The following is a 19567-nucleotide window of genomic DNA, read 5'->3' as shown; positions in this document are numbered from 1 at the left end:
TACAGCTGCCAGTCTCTGTCACTTCTTGCTGATACATTATCAGGCATCGCCGTCCTCCCTATCATGGTTATTAATTTATAATTAATTTATAAGAGATAGATTAAGACAGATTATGAACTAGGCAAATTTCAGGCAGGTTAATTTCATGCGGGATGCAAGACATTTGAGATCCTAGAGTTCTTCCCCCTAAAATATTTATCAAAAACAACAATAACGGGGCACCTGGGTGGCTCAGTTGGTTAAGTGTCTGCCTTCAGCTCAGGTCATGATCCCAGAGTCCAGGGATCGGCCTGTATCTCATCTCATCTCAGGCTCCCTGCTCAGCGGGGAGTCTGCTTCTCCCTCTGACTCTCCCCCTCTCATGCTCTCTGTCTCTCACTCTCTCTCAAATAAATAAATAACAACAAAACAACAACGACAACAAAAAAACCCAAAGACGACAAATCTGAGGGAAACCATGTAATAATCACCTAATAGTCCACCTAATAACTCCTTTGCCCTTCTTGCTGAGGGAATGTGATCTTGCTTGGAACAATCCTTCCTTTTCTTCAAGTAACTTCCTTGCCCCACCCTCCTTCTTATAAAAACCTTCCATTTTGTACAACTCCTCAGAGCTCCCCTCTACTTGCTAGACAGCATGCTGCCTCATTCATGAATCCCTTAATAAAGTCAATTAGATCTTCAAACTTACTTAGTTGAATTTTCGTTCTTTAAAAATACAAAAATAGTAACAATATTCTTTCATATAATGGTCTCTCTAGTGACCAAAATAAAACGGTGAAGACTACTAACTCTCTTACAGTGTATTTTTTCTCTTTTGTTGAACTAGGTAATGTCAACAACAATTAAGGTTTTGTGTGTGTGTTTGGGGTATGTAAACCTTAATTAGGCCTGTCATACTAATAAGTAACTCATCTTCTCCATCGAAAGAGTTGAGGATGGCCCTTCAACAGCAATATCATGTTCTGATAACCACATTCCATTTTCAGACTTAAAAGGCCAAAACCATTACACACATTTTAATTTCTTTTCTTTCTTTCCCTTTTCCCACCTTATAATAGTTTGTATGTACATATGTACTTTTTTGCTATTACTTGTAGTGTCTCATATGAGAAATGCAGAACAGGTGAGATGCCCCTGGCCAAACAAAGATATACTTATTTCATAGGGATCAAACCAGGAACTTCTGTAACTTAACCAGGTAACAAATAATGTCCTGAGGCGAAGGACAAGAGCCTTCTTCTGGGACTTGCATGAATAGGGTGGATGTGCAGAAGCTGCTAGCCTCTCTTGCCTCCTTGGCAGCAGGAATAAATTTCTACACATACCAAAGTCCACCTTGATGTCTAAAATGGGCTACAAGGCACAGGTATCTTGGTAATGACTTGGAACTGAAATTTTCTTTAACCTCCATTAATATTTTTTAAATAAAAAGACTCCTTTAAAACTTTATTCAAGGTATCATTATATTTATTTCCCAAGGACTAAACTCTGGAAGCTAGATGAACTCTATGTAAGCAATGGGGAGAAAGACCCAAGTTTTCCTTCATTGGTTTGACAGCTCCCCTTTGTCTTTAACTTTTTCCACCAAAGAATGGTTACCTTTTATACAAATACTCACCTTACAGATCTCATCTCAAACTGATTATAAACTTCTTCTTAGATATGAGAAATCGAAGGGCTTATAGAATATTACAGTGAAGCACAAGTTTCCAAAGTGGTTTGCTAATGGATGACAGGAGGAAAACTATTTTATTTCTGAGTGTTTCTTGATAAATTTTTAAGTTTATTGAGGGAAGGGATTATATTTGTTCACATTTTATTCCCAATTACGAGCACTACGCATGACTATACATGTCCAACAAATACATAAATGTTCAGCTTGCACACACACATCGGGAGAGAAAAAGATGAAACTGTTCACTTTCAGAAAGCCTAAAAAAATGTTCTTAGCCTTCAACAAAAACTGAGAGATCTTAGTCAACATGTAAGAAAAAAAAAAGCACTTATAACTAGTTAAAAGAGAGACTTCCAGAGGCAAGGATTGGTTAAGAAGACAGGGCTGCTGATTTGAAGAGAATTTGTGCGTTACCTTCCTTCATGGAGAGAGCCTCCAGTCTGAGGGGCAACTCTGAGGACCCTCCTGTCCCTGCTGAGCCCTGGATGTCTGGCACGGCATTCCGGCGGCCGGTCCTGGCTGAAGATGCAAAATTGTTGACCACAGACTCCACATCAGTCATTTCTGATGGCTCTGTCCTCATAGCAACATCTGCAAATAGACCGTGCACATGAAGAAGATGATGAGCCTGTTCGGAGGTAAATGGTCACGGTGGTGGTGATGAGCGCGGCCAGATCAAAACCACAACAGGCTTGAGAAGGGAATCATTGATCACACCTTGCATCTAAGTCTACTGTGATGGTCCTGAAACTTCCATTAGCACATTCGCACCTTCGCTGCATAGAGCAGGAAGTGCTCAGTGTGAGCCAGCTTGCTATAAATAACGCCTGAGCTAAATAAGCCACTTGGATGCTTTAGGGTACAGTAATCTCTTATCTTTTGTTCTATTTTTCTGTGGCTGGATCAGCTGAACGAGGGCTTGGAAGGAAATGAAAACTGACTTGTTCCGCCACTCCTGTAGAGACCTGCCTGCCAGTATCTGTTTGTGGTGCTTGTTCAGGCTGAAACCAAATCACTGTAATTTGTGGGGCCCCAACGAAACACACTCGGCTCCTACTCCTTAGAAATAAGAAATTCAACTTTATCTCAAAGGCGTTTTGCCCCAGTGACAGCTGTGTATTTTGGTCTGCTCTAGTCTCAGACCTAATTTTCAACAGCCTCATGTTCGTGTTTAGGAGAGTAGAACCCGTATTGCCTTTTCTTGCCTTTAAGTGGACGTGGTAATTACTAGTGCTTTCCGAAGCATCCTTTATCTTTCTAGTAATTGTCTCAATGAAAGAATTCTTAGGAAACCATTTACTGTACAGGATGTGAGGGAGGGAGCAGATACTGTTTATTCTAAAACTAACCCTCTTTCATGTGATGTTTTCTAATGAATCTTCCCTAAGAAGTCAATGCTGAGTAGTATCTCAAAAGCAGTGGCGGCAGCAGCGGCAAGGATTTATTGAGAACCTATTAAGTCCTAGGCTCTCAGCTGCACTGAGAGTACAAAGGAATAATGGATTCTCTGTTTTTAGGGGACTTGAACTCTCAAAGGGGAGAAAGAAGGTATACATGTGAGGACAGATACCATCATACCACAGAATGTGGTGAGTATCAGCCAAGGGATGGGGACAATCATTTGTGGTACATGAGGGTGGAAATATGTGAGTCTTGACCTACTCAAAGCAAACCAAGCTTTTCACTGTCGTTGGAAGGGAGCCCTTTCCAATCGGTCAACTTCAATTCAGGAAATGCTAAAAATAAAGTGAAATAGTCACAAAACATATTTGAATCACAACTCCTTTGGTTCAGCAGACCCAAGAAATGCACGCTGAGGTTAGTGTGGGCCTCAGGACTCCAAGATCAGGCGAGGTTCCTTCCCCACATAGGTTCATCTTTGTAGCAATCGTGGAAAATTTGAGAACAAGGCTAGATTTTCAGACACAACTTTGGAATCAATTAGACTTCTCGCTGTTTAGTATTTGCCCACTGTCTGGCATTGACAGACAGCATAGAGTAGTGCAAAGAGCACTGGACTGTTAACCAACAAGAACTTCACTCCATTACAGGCTTGCAGGAGACACAGGCTAATTCGTTTAATTTCTCTGAGTTACGGTTCCTCCCCTGTCTGATGGGTATAAAAATATTAGCCTGACTGATTCACAGTATTCTTGTGAAGAACTAATGAGATAAAGGTTATAGAAACTCTTCATAACTCTAAAACCATATGTTTGGTATTGGCATCATTATTCACATCTCACGAAGCTTTATTTACTCCACCACCCTTCTATGTATCCCTTTAATCCTACCAAGAAACATCTTCCGACTGGGAGACCTCTTGAGTTTCCTAAGAGGGAAACCAGATTTATTCAATACAACATGAACATTTCATATCTATCATCTCATTTTAAGCCTCCCAATAACCCTACGCAGTAGTAAGTAGTAACCCTCACTACATGGATATGGGAACCAGGGCTCAGGGAGGTTACATGATTTCTTTAAAGTTGCATAGCTGCTAATAGAGCACACTAGCAAGCAAATCCAGTTTCAGTTCCCTCTTAAGGCACGGTGACATGGATTACCACAAAATTATCTTTCCAAATCCCTGCGGTATGTGTAGACAGACATACAATAGCTACTTTTGATTTTGCTCTTCCTTACTTTTTAAATAAGAAAAATTATGTATATGCATATGTACGTATGTGTGCAGGTTTGTGAGGGAGAGAGAGAGAGGGAGAGGTTCCCTATCTCTTCACAGGTGTCCCTTTCTGGCTTGAAAGTTTGGTTATCTTGTGAGCCCTGTCCTTGAGCCTCCCCGCCATGATACATGAATGTCAACTAGAGAGCTTTTCTCTACAGCTTCTGAGAAGTGCCTGACACCAAGTTTAGAAAAAGACCACGTTTGCAGGCTTCCACTCTGTCCTCAGCCACTTACCATCACATCGGAAGCCATGGCCAGGATCAAGTGTTTATTTCTGAGGAGTATCTTCCTGTGTCATGCAAATAAGTGAACTATGCCAAGATTGGAGGACCAGTTCTATGAATGCCTGGATTATTACTGGCCTGAGAGTCCAACATCTTAAAGTTGAAGATAACAATACATATAAAAATATGAAGATATGCTATTTAGAATTCTTAAATGCTACATATTTTATGTTAAATGAAGTGAGTAAACTTCTTTAGTAAGATGGTCTATGTTAAAGAAGTATTGAATCAGAATTTGTATATTGAAAGGGAATTTCCAAAAGGTGGCCTATAGAGTAGGCCACCAACATGGAAGAAGAAATTCTGGTCTCCAAGTTCATTTCAAGGCTTCTTTGCTGTTGGCTGCTGTTTGGGAAGTGTCTGCTTTTGCCTTTACATTATTATTTCAGACATAGGCTTTCTAAATGGTTCCTTTTTTGTCGATTAGTGTTAGAAAACAAGATAATTACAAAACTCTCTGAAAGTTTGTCAAAGTTACATTCATTAACTACTATTTCAAGATGAGAAACAGAACTGGATGTACAGGGAGGCCAAGCCACAACAGGCTGTTTTACTTGGGAGCTTTACTTGGTCATTTCCAAGCTCTCCCTTTTCCCAGAATCATCTTCCTTTCAGAGCCTGCCACACACACTGGTGGTGAGTGACCAGGATGCCAGGCTCCCCCACAAAACAGACAGTTCCCCCAGCCCAGCCCTCCAGGGCTGTGGAGAGAGGGAGCTTTCTACAGTGAAAAGTCATCTCATCTTCCTGACAGAGGGTGTCCGTGACTTAGATATCACTGGCTGGCAGGAACACTGGAATCCACAGGGTGATTCTCAAATGGGCTCTTTTAATTCTCTAGCAGGGAAATTTATTACAGCATTGGAAATCATCTGAAAGTCTGTGAGGGAAGAATGGTCGAATAAACTATATATATTATATTATGGAACATTATACAGCTACTATAAAGAATGTGCTAAATCCAGTTAGATCTACCTACAGAGATGAGTCCATGACACATTGTAAAATAAAGCAAATTTTAAAAGTAATATTTATAGTGTGTGGGGGGAGGGGAAGTAATGAATATAATATGATCTCAACTTTGTAAAAAGAATAAAAACACCCTAGTTGAAAATGTAAGAGAGAACAAGGAGAATATTAACCATTTGTTGGTGCTGCCTTATGTAAGTTAACTAGTAATAATGAGTATGTATTATCATTGCAATTGAAAAGTACTGAAATACATTCACCTGGCAAAATTAAGAATACACAGATATTCTAGCACAAAAAGTCTCTGAAAGTCATACTTTGACAATTTAACCAAAAATAGTATATCTTTAAGTGTAAGCTTCTCCCTGTACTGAAGAGTCATCTTACCTGCCTGATGTTATTGTCTTATGCAACTTTAATTGCATATGTCTGATTTTTTTTAGAGGGATGATTATATACATAGTAAAGAAGATTTCAAAATGAAGCAAGCAAGTCTAGCTAAGAGAGTCTCCTTTAAAATAGGGTTGGGAGGCCATAAGGGAAGAGGAATTTATGCACATCCTCAACGGAGAAACTATGAACGTTTTGAACTTTTAAACCAGCCGCAAGCCCTCAGCCTGGAATTAACTTCCTCCTCACCATGGCAACTGGATCATCTGTGGTCTTCACTTCTAAAGGAGCCAATCCGGTTTAACAAGCTTCAACTCTTCATTTGCATACACAACCAATCCCGTTAACCTAACTTCAATCCCTCTTGCACAGAGGACCTAAATGAAAACTACACTCCTAACCTTCCACCTTTATAACTCTGCCCCCCTCTTTGTCTTCCTTGGAACACAATTTAGGTGTCTACCTGAATCTGTGTTTCCCAAAAAGCAATTCTAATTGTCCAAATAAATGTATTTTTGCTTTAATTTTCAGTGAATCCTTTCTTGGTCAACATTATAGAGACAGAGAACTGCTCTCTTTAAATGCTTTGTGACATTTAAAAAATATATAACCCATAGAAAGATGAGGAAATAGTACTAATAAATAAATACAGAAGAGAGATTAACTTCCAAGTTCTTTTCATTTTCTGGGCTTAAAAAGCTAATTATGTTTATGTTTGCTAACCAAGGCAGCTGGCTCACTAACAACTTTTCCTCTTTTTCTTCTACAGAATTAGTAGGGGAATCTGGATGAGTTCTGCTTTGTCAACTGTGGATGATTTCAGGAGCTGAAACCATTTGGACATTTGGAGATTTCACAGAAGTCCTTGCATGCCCCCTAGCAAGGTGAGGTAATTTTCATCTCTTTCATCTCTTTTGAAAATAGTTTTCAGGGTGCCTTAACAAAAGACCATTACCCAGTCTTACATACACTCACGCCAATATCTGCAGCTCTACAATATCGAAAATGCAACATCAGCACAACTGAAGAGGACAAAGAAATGAAGCGCTGGAGGAATATATATACATAACATGTATGTACTTACATATACATACGTATGTATACATATGTGTTTATACATATTTATATACATAAAACCACTGGTCAGCTACCGGTGGGCTCAAAAGAGCTGCTAAGAAAGGAGTGTGTTGATATGCTATAAGTATAATCAGAAACAAAAATTTTTGCAATTTCGCTTTCTCCCAATTGAGATGGTCCACCCTCTTAGCTCATACTCATTTTTTTCTCAAGTTTTCTTACTTGAAGCCAAGACTGCAAGGAGGTGGTTACCTTTTCTTTAATCTCTGGGTCCATATCACTCACTTCATCTCTCACAGTGAAACTCATTCTGCATGAAAACTTGAAATAAACTTCTTACCCACTAAATCAGTTCTCTGGGGTATGAGTCAGGCTGTCTGAAAAAAAAAAACACTTAAAGTAACAAGGAAAAACATATATTTTGGAAAATTAGTGCTTTTCCTGGTCAAAAGAAGGAGAGGATGAAATAGAGCGAGGCATAGACTGGTCTCAGTTGATAAACAAATTCCTTATCTCTCTCTCTTTCCAGCTCTCAGCACCTTAACACCTTATGCTAGATTTCTTCAGTTCTCTGCCTACAGCTCATATTTTGCAAGATTTTCTGTTATGGAGTACAAAAACTTCCAAACTAGGTGAGAGAACTATAATAATTACCTCTTAATGTGTACCAACAAAAACAGATGATTATTTATTCAGCCAGTCGACATTTATCAAGCTCCTACTAAATTATTAAGTGCCAGGCCCTGTGCTAGGCCCCCAAGCTACAAAGAGGAACCCACAGTCTGGTGAGATCAAACACATTCTGATCTTTTCAGTAGCTTTCCTGACCTCAAGTCCTGTTCTTTGGAAATAAAGCTAAAGTATCCACCTCTAAAAATGGGAATCCTAACACATCTATTCACCTAAGTACCAAGACAACTTTAGGCTAAACAGAGCTTACATGAAACGTATACCTGTATAAAAACTATTTTTTTAAACTTAAAGACCTTCCTTTTTTTTTCTGTGCCTCAAGTACAAGCCAAAGGAAATTCTACCTCTTGTCTGTTGACACACATATTATTTTCATGCTTAGATTCTTGCCTGATAATGATTTAAACAGACCCTTCAATATATATTGATAGGCACATGAGAGCTATTTTTTTTTTTTAAGATTTTATTTATTTATTTGACAGAGAGAGACAGCCAGCGAGAGAGGGAACACAAGCACGGGGAGTGGGAGAGGAAGAAGCAGGCTCATAGTGGAGGAGCCTGATGTGGGGCTCGATCCCATAACGCCGGGATCACGCCCTGAGCTGAAGGCAGACGCTTAACCGCTGTGCCACCCAGGCGCCCCTCATGAGAGCTATTTTTATCACGCAGAATTTTTGACAACTTAAACCTATAAAATTCTAAATATAAAGTCAAATTGATTTTCCTATAATCTTCCAGATAAAGTAATGAGCAAATCTGAATACCTTTCTGGCACAATAACATTGTTATACTAAGATAGGGTCACTTATAATAATAACATGGACTTATGTGGATAAAGATAAGAACATCAACTTCACTAACCATGCAACCTCCTTGAGTGTAGGGGTCACATTTAACTGGTCATACTACTTTTTCGTTTCCTGCTAGAAAAACTTACCTGAAACACACCCTCCATGAAGAATTGTAGGGAGTTAGTTTGCCACAGGCCTACCCCTACCCCTTGCAGCTTCCCAAAAAGACCATTAAACATACGTGATACAGACCGAGACACTTCAGTGATACATTAACGTAACGCAGTCAGTTTGTGTCAAAATCTTTTCTACATTCAGACAGTACTCTTTCTGCCATTATCATGACTCCCCCTGCTTCTCTCCAAAACAGATTTTCCTAATTATTAGTACATTATCTTGGGAAGCCCATACGTGTGTGTGGGCGTTATGCGTGATAGGTGGTATCCAAGACACACAGTGATATTTTCAGTTCTCCTTTAGATGAACGTAATTCTAAATGGCTATAAATTGTAGCAAAGTATCCCTCCTATCTTACATATGACATAGTTTTGGCCTTTTACTTCCCACCTTTTTATTTCTATCATTTCTGAGTGATCAGAATTGAGAGCACTTATCTTGAATTAGAAGGAATCTTTCTCATTTTTTCCCCCTGCATTACCTCAAACCCTGCTTGTACTCCTTCATTCTCACGTGTTTCTCACATTTTCCTTTCCATTCAAGAGACTCAAATATCATGGTTTTCTTACTTTATTAAGGTACTGGAGCCTACTTAAGGAAGTATTTGGATTTAACTCAAAAAGTATTTCTTTAACACCAACTGTGTGCAAAGCACTGTGCTATTTGCCACAGTAAGTAAGGACTTCCCCAGCTTCAACTGGAGACCTGGAAAGGCTGCATGCCAGGCCACTCCCAGACATGCACAGAGGAGGGAGTGGTTAGCTCCAAAAGAGAAGATGCGGCAGGGCTGCAGAGGGCGGATCACAGAGTAAGAGCGAGCTAATTCCAGAGAGAAACTGCTCTCAGATCATCCACTTCTCATCTTTGCCTTTTCCAACCATTTTTGGACACAAAGTGTTCTTAGATTTCAAAAAAGGCACAAAGACTTTCCAAGCCCACAAAAGCCCAAGAACTGAATTTGCACTACTGGGAAAATGAAATAATTTTGAGGATCTTAAGGTTTGCTTGCACCATTCCCATATCAGAGTGAATACAACCTGTCCGTGCAGGGGGGATTCAATGCAAGTCCTAAGAAGTCAGTTCCTTTTTTAATGAGACCGTGGTTTTAAGATGTCAAGTGACTTTTGATGACATCAGTAGGAAGGAGAAAAAGGGAAGTTAATCTGACCAACATGGTCATGGTAGAAATGCTTTTGTATCCCTCTACCAAGTACATGGGCTGGCACATAGTTGCTTAATAAATTCAATAAATAAAATTGAATTAGTAGCTAATATCTATAAATTATGGGCAGGCAAACATAGCCAGTAAAGGTGATTTTAATTACCAATATTCTCAATAAAGACTGAAAGTTCAGTTAATCAAATATTAAAATGAATTTTATAACATTATCAATAAAGTAGCTTTGGGGGCAGGATGTAGGCTAGTGGCAAATACAATGCCTTGCAGGTGTGGGTAACATCAATTGTCATATGCAGAGCAGACGTTAATGCAAAAACTCTTATGGAATCACCCTCATCCAAGGCATCTGAATAGTTACACTATTCAGACATCAGATCTCCTGAAGGGATTCATAAACATTAAACTGTGAACAAACTGTCCTACCTAAAGTCAGTTACACACAATTCTATCAGCTTTCCCTTGTACAAATATGCAGTCCTCTAACACTTTAAATAGCCCAGATCCTATAGTTTTAACTCATTCAGCTAATTCTCTTTTACCATTTTCATTCTCAACAAGGGGAAAAATAGAGCCTTTTCTCCTCTGGGCTTATTTTCTTTGCCTAAGATTATTATTGAGAGTGATACATCTATGACAAAAAATAGTCCCATAATTATTCTTCCAGTGTAAAGGTAATGTAGAGCAATAGCTTAAGCTTGGACACTTTAAACTGCATTGCTTTTATTTCAGAAAACCTTTAGAACTTATATATGCTTATCTGTCTTCAAAAGGAAAAACACAATGATACAAAAGAACTATTTTTACTAATGTACACAAACTTATGTATATAAACGTGTACCATATTCATCAAAGCCATTACTTTAAAAAGCTACCTATGTATTCCACCACTCAAAATATTTTTGTGATTTCATCAGTGCCACCCACTTTATACCCCTATATAATGGTAGAATAATGCTACATTTAAAAAATAACATTATATTTTATAGTGAACTGTTTTTAAGAACTATTCCAATTGATCACCCATTTCTTTGTACTGAAATGACTTCAGGGTTTTTTTCAAAGCTTCCTTAAGTAATTTAGATTTGCATATATTCAGAAAAATTCTATTTTAAGATTTCAAAGCAGAGCTTTGAGCCATGAAAGCATTACTGAACTACCTTAACATACCCTTGGAATGACTGCCCTTAAATTAGTCCTCATATTTATTAGCAGTCCAAATGGAGCAATGGAAAGTTTGGTCACCTTAAAAGCAAGCATGTAGTGGAATATTGCTTTGCCTTCTAATAAACTTGCAACTTCAACAAGACATTTAACTTCTCCGTTAATTAAATTTCCACATTTATCAAAAGTAGAATTTATATTACCTATTTTACTACCATGGAATCCAACAAATTAATGGATATAAATGTGCTTGGTTAACAACCACGCAAATGAAATTTGTTTAGAGATCAATCATAATAACTTACAGGCACTATAATAGATTATCATTATAAACATTGATTGTCCTGTTAAAGTAGGCTTTTCATTTGGCTCTAGACACAGCCTCTGACATTGTAAGTTATAAAGACTAGAAAAGATTAACACAGAGATATTTCCAGAAATTTGGTGTTTAGTGGGGAAAAAAGAGCATAAAAAATTTACATTCTGCCCCCTGAATCCCCTCCAAGTTGGCTACCTTTCTGCAACATCTGTTCGAGATAAGCCACCTGTCACAGAAGACCACATCTCCCTTACACCATTCATCATGGTTTCTCCCTAAGGGTAAACCGTTTGTATACCTTCAGCAACAAACCATGTTTGAGTGTTTCATTACTAGTTAAAATGGAATGGGAATTCTCAATTTCTTCGTGACACCTGAAAAACAATTCTTAATCTGACTAATAACATAATGACATAAAATGGCGAGGAAAGAAGGATCATGAAATTCTCGAGAGAATTCTGCTTTCTCAGTAAAGGCTCACCACACCATTTAAAACAATGTCTTCTCCCTGTCACTTCTAACCTCCCTTAACTTGCTCTACTTTCCCCTAGCACTCAGTAGCTTTAACACATATTATAACTTACTATGATTGCCCTGCTGTTTACTATCTCCCTCTACTACAATGTAAGCTTCACAAAAGTACAGGTTTTTGTAGGCATAGGTTTTTATAGGTTTTTCATTGTTGTACCCGTAGCACTAAGTCATGCCTTACACTCACTTAGTAGGTACTCTGATAGAGTTTGTTTACTGAATGAAACAATTATCCTTCCATGTCCCTCTTTCAAAATGAATTATTTTCTTTTTGCATATGAAAATAATACAAGCTCATTGTTGGAAAAAAATGACAGTTCTTCAGGAAGAAAAAAAAGGAAATTGCCTTTTACCCATTATCCAATGACAGCACTATTATAATTCTGGTGCATATCCTTCCAGAATTTTTTCAGTGTTCATATACACAGATGCACACAAAGATCTTACATGACTTTTTTCTATAACTTGGATTATATTTATTTAATATAATTTTATTATATCTTTTATAAATCATTCGATCATATCTTTTAAAATATAATTGTTTTCAGGCCAACATAATTCTAAATTTTTAATGAAAGTTTGAAAAAAAATTTTCTAGAAAGCCAACATTTCAGGGCTTATACCAACTATGTAAAATAGACATAGCCAAAAGCTCAAACGTGAAAAACATGACTGAAGACTGAAATCATTCACAAACCTTTCCTTCACAAACCTTTCCTTAATTAAATTGAATAAAGTCGATCTATAGGTAAGATGCTCTTTTAAATGTACACAACTTTAAAGTTCCAGTATGTCTTTTTCTCCTATTTCATCAAAGTAAAAATATCCTTTGGGATATCTTTTAGTCCCTTTTTGAATAGATTTAATTTTCATCCTTTTTTTTCTTCCAACTGAGAAAAACGAGAAATGATTGAGCCTTTTCAAGCTCTGATTTGTTTCCTAAGTTCTCTTCAGTATTTTATTTTTCTTTGCAGAAGAAGAAATCATTTTAGTGTTTCATCAAGCAAAAAATTCAATCAAAATCACAGTAGCAAAAATTTTAAAGTTGTTTTGAGGATTTTCTGGGTCATATAGGCAAAAAAAATTCCCAACCAAATAGCAAGTAACTTCAGAAAGAAAAGTCATACCATTGAAATATTTTTGTTCATCAAATTATATATATTGACGTTTGTCTACAATTAACAGAAGTGAAATTATTTATATGGATGCATCTAACATTTTACAAAAGGCTTTTGTAAAAATAATACATTCTGTTACTATGTTTCTTAAATATTATATAAGTTCATTAGAAAAAATGAATCTTCACAAAAAATGATATCTAAAATATATTCAACAGGCATAATAAAAAAGTTCAAAGCCAATATATATAATAATTTTCAAAACAAGTGCACAGAAAAACACAGTAAGGGAAATATCCAAAATTTTAACAGTTCTTTTGAGTGGTGTTATTATACATGATTTCTATTCTTTTCTTTGAACTTTGTTTTCTCTAAATTTCCTATGATGAAGATTTTCATTATGTGAGAAAAGGCATAAACATGTGTTGAGTACACACCATTTTAAATCACTTTAGTGAGATTCAATGCGTGTGATTCTGTACTGTGGGGTGGTCAGTAGTATCTTCATTTTAAAGGTGAGAAAACTGAGGATCATAAAAATGAAATGATTTGGCTAAGCAATGGAGCTAGCAAGTGGCAGAGGCAAGACCAGAACCCATTTCATCTGACACCTCATACGTTGCTCCTTCTATTACATCTCACCAAATATTTGTTGAACAGAGACTCAGCCTTCACTCAGCCAACTGTTATTGAGCATCCTTCATTCAGTGCAAGATTCTAGAGAAATGAGACCAAACACTGTAATTACCAGAGTGGGGATACACACATAAAGCATAATGCATGGTCTTTACTCTGAAAAAGTATGTGACCTAATTGTACAGATGAAATACATGCACATTAAAGGGGATGTAAAAACAGAAGTCAACATTTGATATATCCACATAAGTGGTATAAATGAAAAATGCTATAGAAATATAAAAGGGAAATGGCTACTGAATTCTGGGGTGATTAAAAGAGACTTCATAGAAGCTATAGAATACACATCGTGCCCTAATATTTGGGAGGGATTCATACAGATAAAAAAGACATGAAAAGGCTTACCAAGCCAGGGAAATAATTTAAGCTAACTCATGAAGAAATGAGTGTAACAGGCAACTTCCAAGTAATGGAAAAGGAAACATCTAGCTCTCATGGAATGTTAAGCCACATAGAGCTGGAAAAATAAGTTGGAGCATAATCATCACTGGAACCCAAATTGCAAAGAAAATGAATGCCATTAAAAGGAGATTGTGGGGGCACTTGGATGGCTAAGTTGGTTAAGCATTCCCCACTCTTGATTTCAGCTCAGGTTGTGATCTCTTGGTCCTGAGTTCAAGCCCCGTGTTGGGCTCCATGCTCAGCAGGGAGTCTGCTTCTCTCTCTCTCTCTCTCTCTCTCTCTCTCTCTCTCTCTCTCCTTCTGCCTGCCCCCCCACTCGCCCACACAAGCACGCGCTATCTCTCAAATAAATAAATAAATCTTAAAAAAAAAAAAGGAGATTGTGTTCCTCCCTCTGAGCACTGGGGAACCGCTAACATTTCTAAGTCACACAATTAAATTGTGCATAAGATGCATTGTCTGCAAATAGAGACGGATGTGAAGGAGTACTGTTAGAAGGCTATTACAAATGGAAGTTCTGTAAACAAATCCACTGTAAGAGTGATATGCTGATTACAAAATTTACATGTAAATGCAACATATCCAAGAATAACTTCTTATTTAAAAAGGAGGGAAAAAGATAGAAGGATTTACAATGAGGACTCATTATAAAGTTTAAGGACTTAGATCATCAGATATAAAGATTCATTACAAAGTTTTAGGTATTAAAATAGTGTGGCATTCTTCAAGGATAGACAGAATGATAGAATAAAATAGAGATTCCAGAAATAGACACATAGACATATGGGCCCTTGATTTGTGAAAAGGGCAAAGCTGGTAATGTGGTCACTGAACCATTGCTGGTGATCTTGGAGGATTCACAGAGAGGATACAACAGAAAACTAGACACTGACATTGATGGGAAGATTGTTGATCATGGAAAAAAACAGATGGGGCTTATGATAATTTGTGACAAAATTCTAGGATTATTAAATAAGTGACTTCAGGTCACGGTGTCTTCCCTTGAATTTTGTATTTAAATATTGTCATGCAGATAAGTTGAAAGCACAGTGTGTAACCTCCATTTGATTTCAAGAATTGGTAACAGCAACATTTACTCTCTCTCTAAACATACACACAATTTTTGTCAACCATTTGAAAGGAAGCTTCTGATACCATAACACTTCATATCAAATATTTCAACATGTATTTAATAACTACATTCTTCTTTATATCCATAATATCACTATATTTCCACAGCTTCTTATTTTGCACATTGCAATTCTGAGATAATTCCCCCTTTCCCCTAAAGTACAGCTTTTTAGAAATTCCTTTGGGAAACTAGTGGTTTTTGTATGTCTGAAAAGAACTATTTTATCCTCATCTTGGTATACTATTCTAGGTTGAAGTTACCTTCAACAAGCACTTCACAATACTAATCTACTTTATTCCATTTTTGCTGTTAAGAAGTTTGTTGAATATGATAATTTTATGTGGCAACTTGGCTGAGCCATAGGGTACATTCTTGTGCACACACAATATTCTGGGTGTGTCTGTGAGGGTGTTTCTGGAATTAACATTTGGATCAATGGACTGAGTAAAGAAGATGGCCTTCTCCAATGTGGACGGTCATTGTCCAATCCACTGAAGTTCTGAATATAATAAAAGACTATGTAAGGAAGAATTTGCTCTCTCTGCCTGACTGTCTCACTGCTGGGGCATCAGACTTTTCCCTGTCTTCAGACTTGGACTGGGACCGAAACTTACACCATTGCTCTCCTGCTTCTCAGGCCCTCAGACTTGGAAGGGAACTATATCATTGTCTCCCCTGGGCCTCCAGCTTGCTGACTACAGATCTTGAAATTTCTCAATCTCCATAATAGCATGAGTCAATTCTTTATAATAAGTATATACCCTACTGGTTCTGTTTTTCTAGAGAATCCTAAGTAATACACTAATGGTATAATTGCCATTCTGGGTGGTTTGTGAAGTCTTTTGTTCTGGCTTATTTTGAGGATTTCTCTCTTTGGTGTTCTGAAATGTCATACAAGGTACCTAGGTGCCTTTTTGTTTATCTGTCTTAAGATTTGTTAGTATTCCTGAATTTAAGACTTTCACCAATTCTGGAAAATTCTCAGGTGGTATTTATTTGAATATTACTTTTTATCCTTTATTCTTTCCTTGGGAATTCCAATTAGACACATGAGATAGACACTCTATTAACCATGTCTCTCAACCTCTCATAGTTTCCCCTTCTTTTGTTTCTCTGTGCTATATTCCGCATAATGTCTTCATATCTTCCCATTCACTAGTTATCTCTTCATCTGTGTCTAATCTGCTACATAAACTACCCATAAAGTTTTAATTTATAGTTTCCATTTCTAGACACTCTGTTTTGCTCTTTTTCAGGTCTGCTTCACTGTATTATAATATTTTGTTCTTTATTCATACATAACTTAAATACCCTCATTTATGTTTTCAAATATATTGTCTATTTTCTAAAATTCTGTATGAATAATCCTAATATCTGAATTCTTTATACTGTAATTATGTATTTGTTTCTGTGTAATCTATCTCATGGTGGCTTATTTCCTTGCATGTTTTATGATTTATGGTTGTAACCTTATATTTTTTATTTTTATCTTATTTAATTATTTTATTTTATTATTATTATTTTTGGAGAGAGAGTGTGCAAGCTGGGAGGGGCAAAGGGCGAGAGATAATCCTTTTTTTTTTTAAAGATTTTATTTATTTATCAGAGAGAGAGATCACGAGCAGGGGGAGGGGGAGAGGGAGAAGCAGATTCCTTGCTGTTCCGGGAGCTCGATGTGGGACTTGATCCCAGGACCCTGGGATCATGACCTGAGCCAAAGGCAGACGCTTAACTGACTGAGTCACCCAGGTGTTTCTAAACTTATATATTTTAAAACTTTTTCCTTGAAATTACCTGATACCCTAGTGAAAGTGTTTTCCTTTATATAGGCTCTAAATTTGCCTCTACTAAGGTCTGGGAGCACTACCAAATCGGTTAGCTTTAAATTCTCAGCATGAAATTTTTCACACTACAAAGTTGCAAACCTGTGTGAGGTTCCACTTGTAATAAATGATCAGGAGAATTTTTCCCCCCTTTTCCACCCAAGTCAAGGACAAGACTGGCAAGTATCCTTATTGTTTCCTCTGAAGGTTAGGGCTTTGCCATATTATCCTTGGACTAAGCATGTCACTCAATAACCTAAGCCTTATGCTGGTGACCCAATTTGATTTTCCAACTTGAATGGTTCCTAAGTTTCTTTCCTTGTCTCCAGAACATGGCTTTTCAGAAACTGTGAGTTATTGGGGAACTCAGGGAAGTGAGTACACCACTCACATGCTTCTAGATTTGTGGTTTCTCATTTTCAGGGCTTGTGAAGAATTCTCTTATTTGCCCACATGAGCATCCATTTTAAAAAGTTTTGAAAAGGGGGCACCTGGGTGGCTCAGTCGGTTAAGTGTTTAATTCTTGATTTTGGCTCAGGTCATGATTTCAGGGTCATGAGCACAAGCCCTGCATAGGGCTCCATGATAGGCATGGAGCCTGCTTAAGATTCTGTCTCCCTCTCCTTCTGCCCCTCCCCTAATGTATGTGTGTGCATGCTCTGTCTAAATAAATAAATAAATAAAATCTTAAAAAATTTTTTTGAAAATATATCCTACATTGTAGAGTGTTGTGTACTAGGACTTTCTAAAAGACATTAAGTTTTCCATTATTTCATAAAAGGAAGTTTTAGTTAAATTTCAATAATTTTTAAAAAAATAATGCTGTCTTGTTTCATCGTAAAGTGGTGGAGACAAAGGGGTTTTATTTTATTTTTATATTTTAAGTGATCTCTACATCCAACATGGGGCTCAACTCACAACCCTGAGATCAAGAGTTGGATCTTCTAACAACTGAGCTAGCCAGGTGCCCCTCAATAATTTTTTTTTTACCCAAGTAACAGCAAGATATTCATTTCACTCAGTCAAAAAAACAGATGTGCAATGATGTAAATGCATTATTCTTTAACAGAACTTATTTTAACTCACAGATCCCCATCTTTCCTTCAAAGAAGAAAACAGCCTTCTGATTTCAAGTATAATCATTCATTTCCACATTAAAATTTATTCTCTCTGGGGTAAATTTCCAACCAATTCACAATCATACAGAGAATTCATTTCTCCATGTGGTGTAAGGCCTAAAATTAAGGCTCAATATTATATGCTGCCTTGACATCTGGTAAAATTGGGAGGGCTTCAAATGGCCTAAATATAAGTTTCCCTCCCCACTCTGTTCACATGGATAAAGTACGCTAGCCAAACAATCAAAGGGCCCAGGCACAGTTCCTACTTACCCTTAAACTGTGGTTTTGCAAGCCTGTGGAATTATTCAAACAAACCAATCAAACCAGGAGGCACCACACACTCATATTACTACAAAGTCTGCCTCCTATAGTCCTTAGTTGTTCACTCTGTTCCTGAGTACAATCCCTATGCAGCCCTGCATGGCCTTCAGTATCCTTCTCCCTGATCTATAAATATATGTGACTAATAATTTGCTGTCAATCTCAGCTGTTCAGTGGCAAGTTCTGTATGTTTAGCTATGTTTAGCTATTTCCATATCCCCAAGACAGGAATCTCTCCCTTACCAATGGGGTGAATAAGAGGCAATAAAAACCACTGTGTCCCAAACCACATGATATGCTCCACTGTGACTGAGGACACCTGCTCAGCCTTAATTAATTGCTCTTGGTTAACTTAACAGATTCTGTGATATGGTAAGCCTGCCTGGGATGGAACAGCTAATTGCTGGCAGGTTTGGGATATGTCCTGTGTGGTATTCTGTTGTTTTTGCCAGGCTTTGCCATCATTTTCCAACCTAAAACTCTCTTGACCCCAAGATGAGAATTGTTATTTCACTGTATCCCGCTACAACCTGGTGACGTCAGGTTTAGTCTGTTTGGCAGGTGGTCTCTTCTTACCAAGGATCAGCCTACATCACTGTGTCTGGCCTGGTACTATCATCAGCTGCTTGGGGAAGCTATACGGACATTGTTTGTAATTGTGCATCTCTGGGACAGGCCCACAGATAGCCTTTTGTGAGGTTTGTGGAAAGAAAGGAGATCACCACCCTGTAGAGAATTGAGCATGGCATCCCAGTTGTTGTTCATGTAAGGGTAGTGACCTTGCTGGTTTCCTGTGCCGCTGCTTCCCTTGCCACTGTTGCTTGCGCTCTCCTGACCCTCAGGAGTATCGAGGTGCACATCCACATCCATCGTGGCCCGTGGCCCAGGGGCTGGTGAAAAAAAAAAAAAGGTAGGGGGAGGAAGGAACATTGATACTCAACTGCTCTCCAAAACAAAACTCATAGCCAATGTACCTAGGCTTTGCTCAGTATTGCTGCCTACCAGTACACTAAAGGGCTAATCT

At 37.7% G+C, this 19567-nt stretch overlaps 1 protein-coding gene across 17 annotated transcripts in view; it reads right to left on the bottom strand.

The window, feature by feature from the left end:
- The window catches only part of PKIB (cAMP-dependent protein kinase inhibitor beta), a 192504-nt gene that overhangs the window by 5120 nt on the left and 167817 nt on the right, over window positions 1–19567 (bottom strand). For 13 of the 17 annotated variants that reach the window (XM_087865434.1, XM_045798583.2, XM_045798581.2 and 10 more), the window contains 2 exons: window positions 19323–19433; window positions 2093–2269 (listed from right to left, as the gene is read on the bottom strand). In XM_087865434.1, the coding sequence (XP_087721560.1) occupies window positions 2093–2269; window positions 19323–19413 (268 nt within the window). In that variant the 5' untranslated portion in view covers window positions 19414–19433. Of the gene's footprint in view, window positions 1–2092; window positions 2270–7333; window positions 7459–19322; window positions 19434–19567 lie in introns of all 17 variants that reach the window. The other 4 variants (XM_087865441.1, XM_045798590.2, XM_045798591.2 and 1 more) reach the window with 2 other exon arrangements.

This window comes from Ursus americanus, chromosome 11 (assembly GCF_024610735.1).
Source record: "Ursus americanus isolate L20-20 chromosome 11, mUrsAme1.1.p, whole genome shotgun sequence".
Lineage (NCBI taxonomy): Eukaryota > Metazoa > Chordata > Mammalia > Carnivora > Ursidae > Ursus > Ursus americanus.
This window is presented reverse-complemented; position numbering and strand designations above follow the sequence as displayed.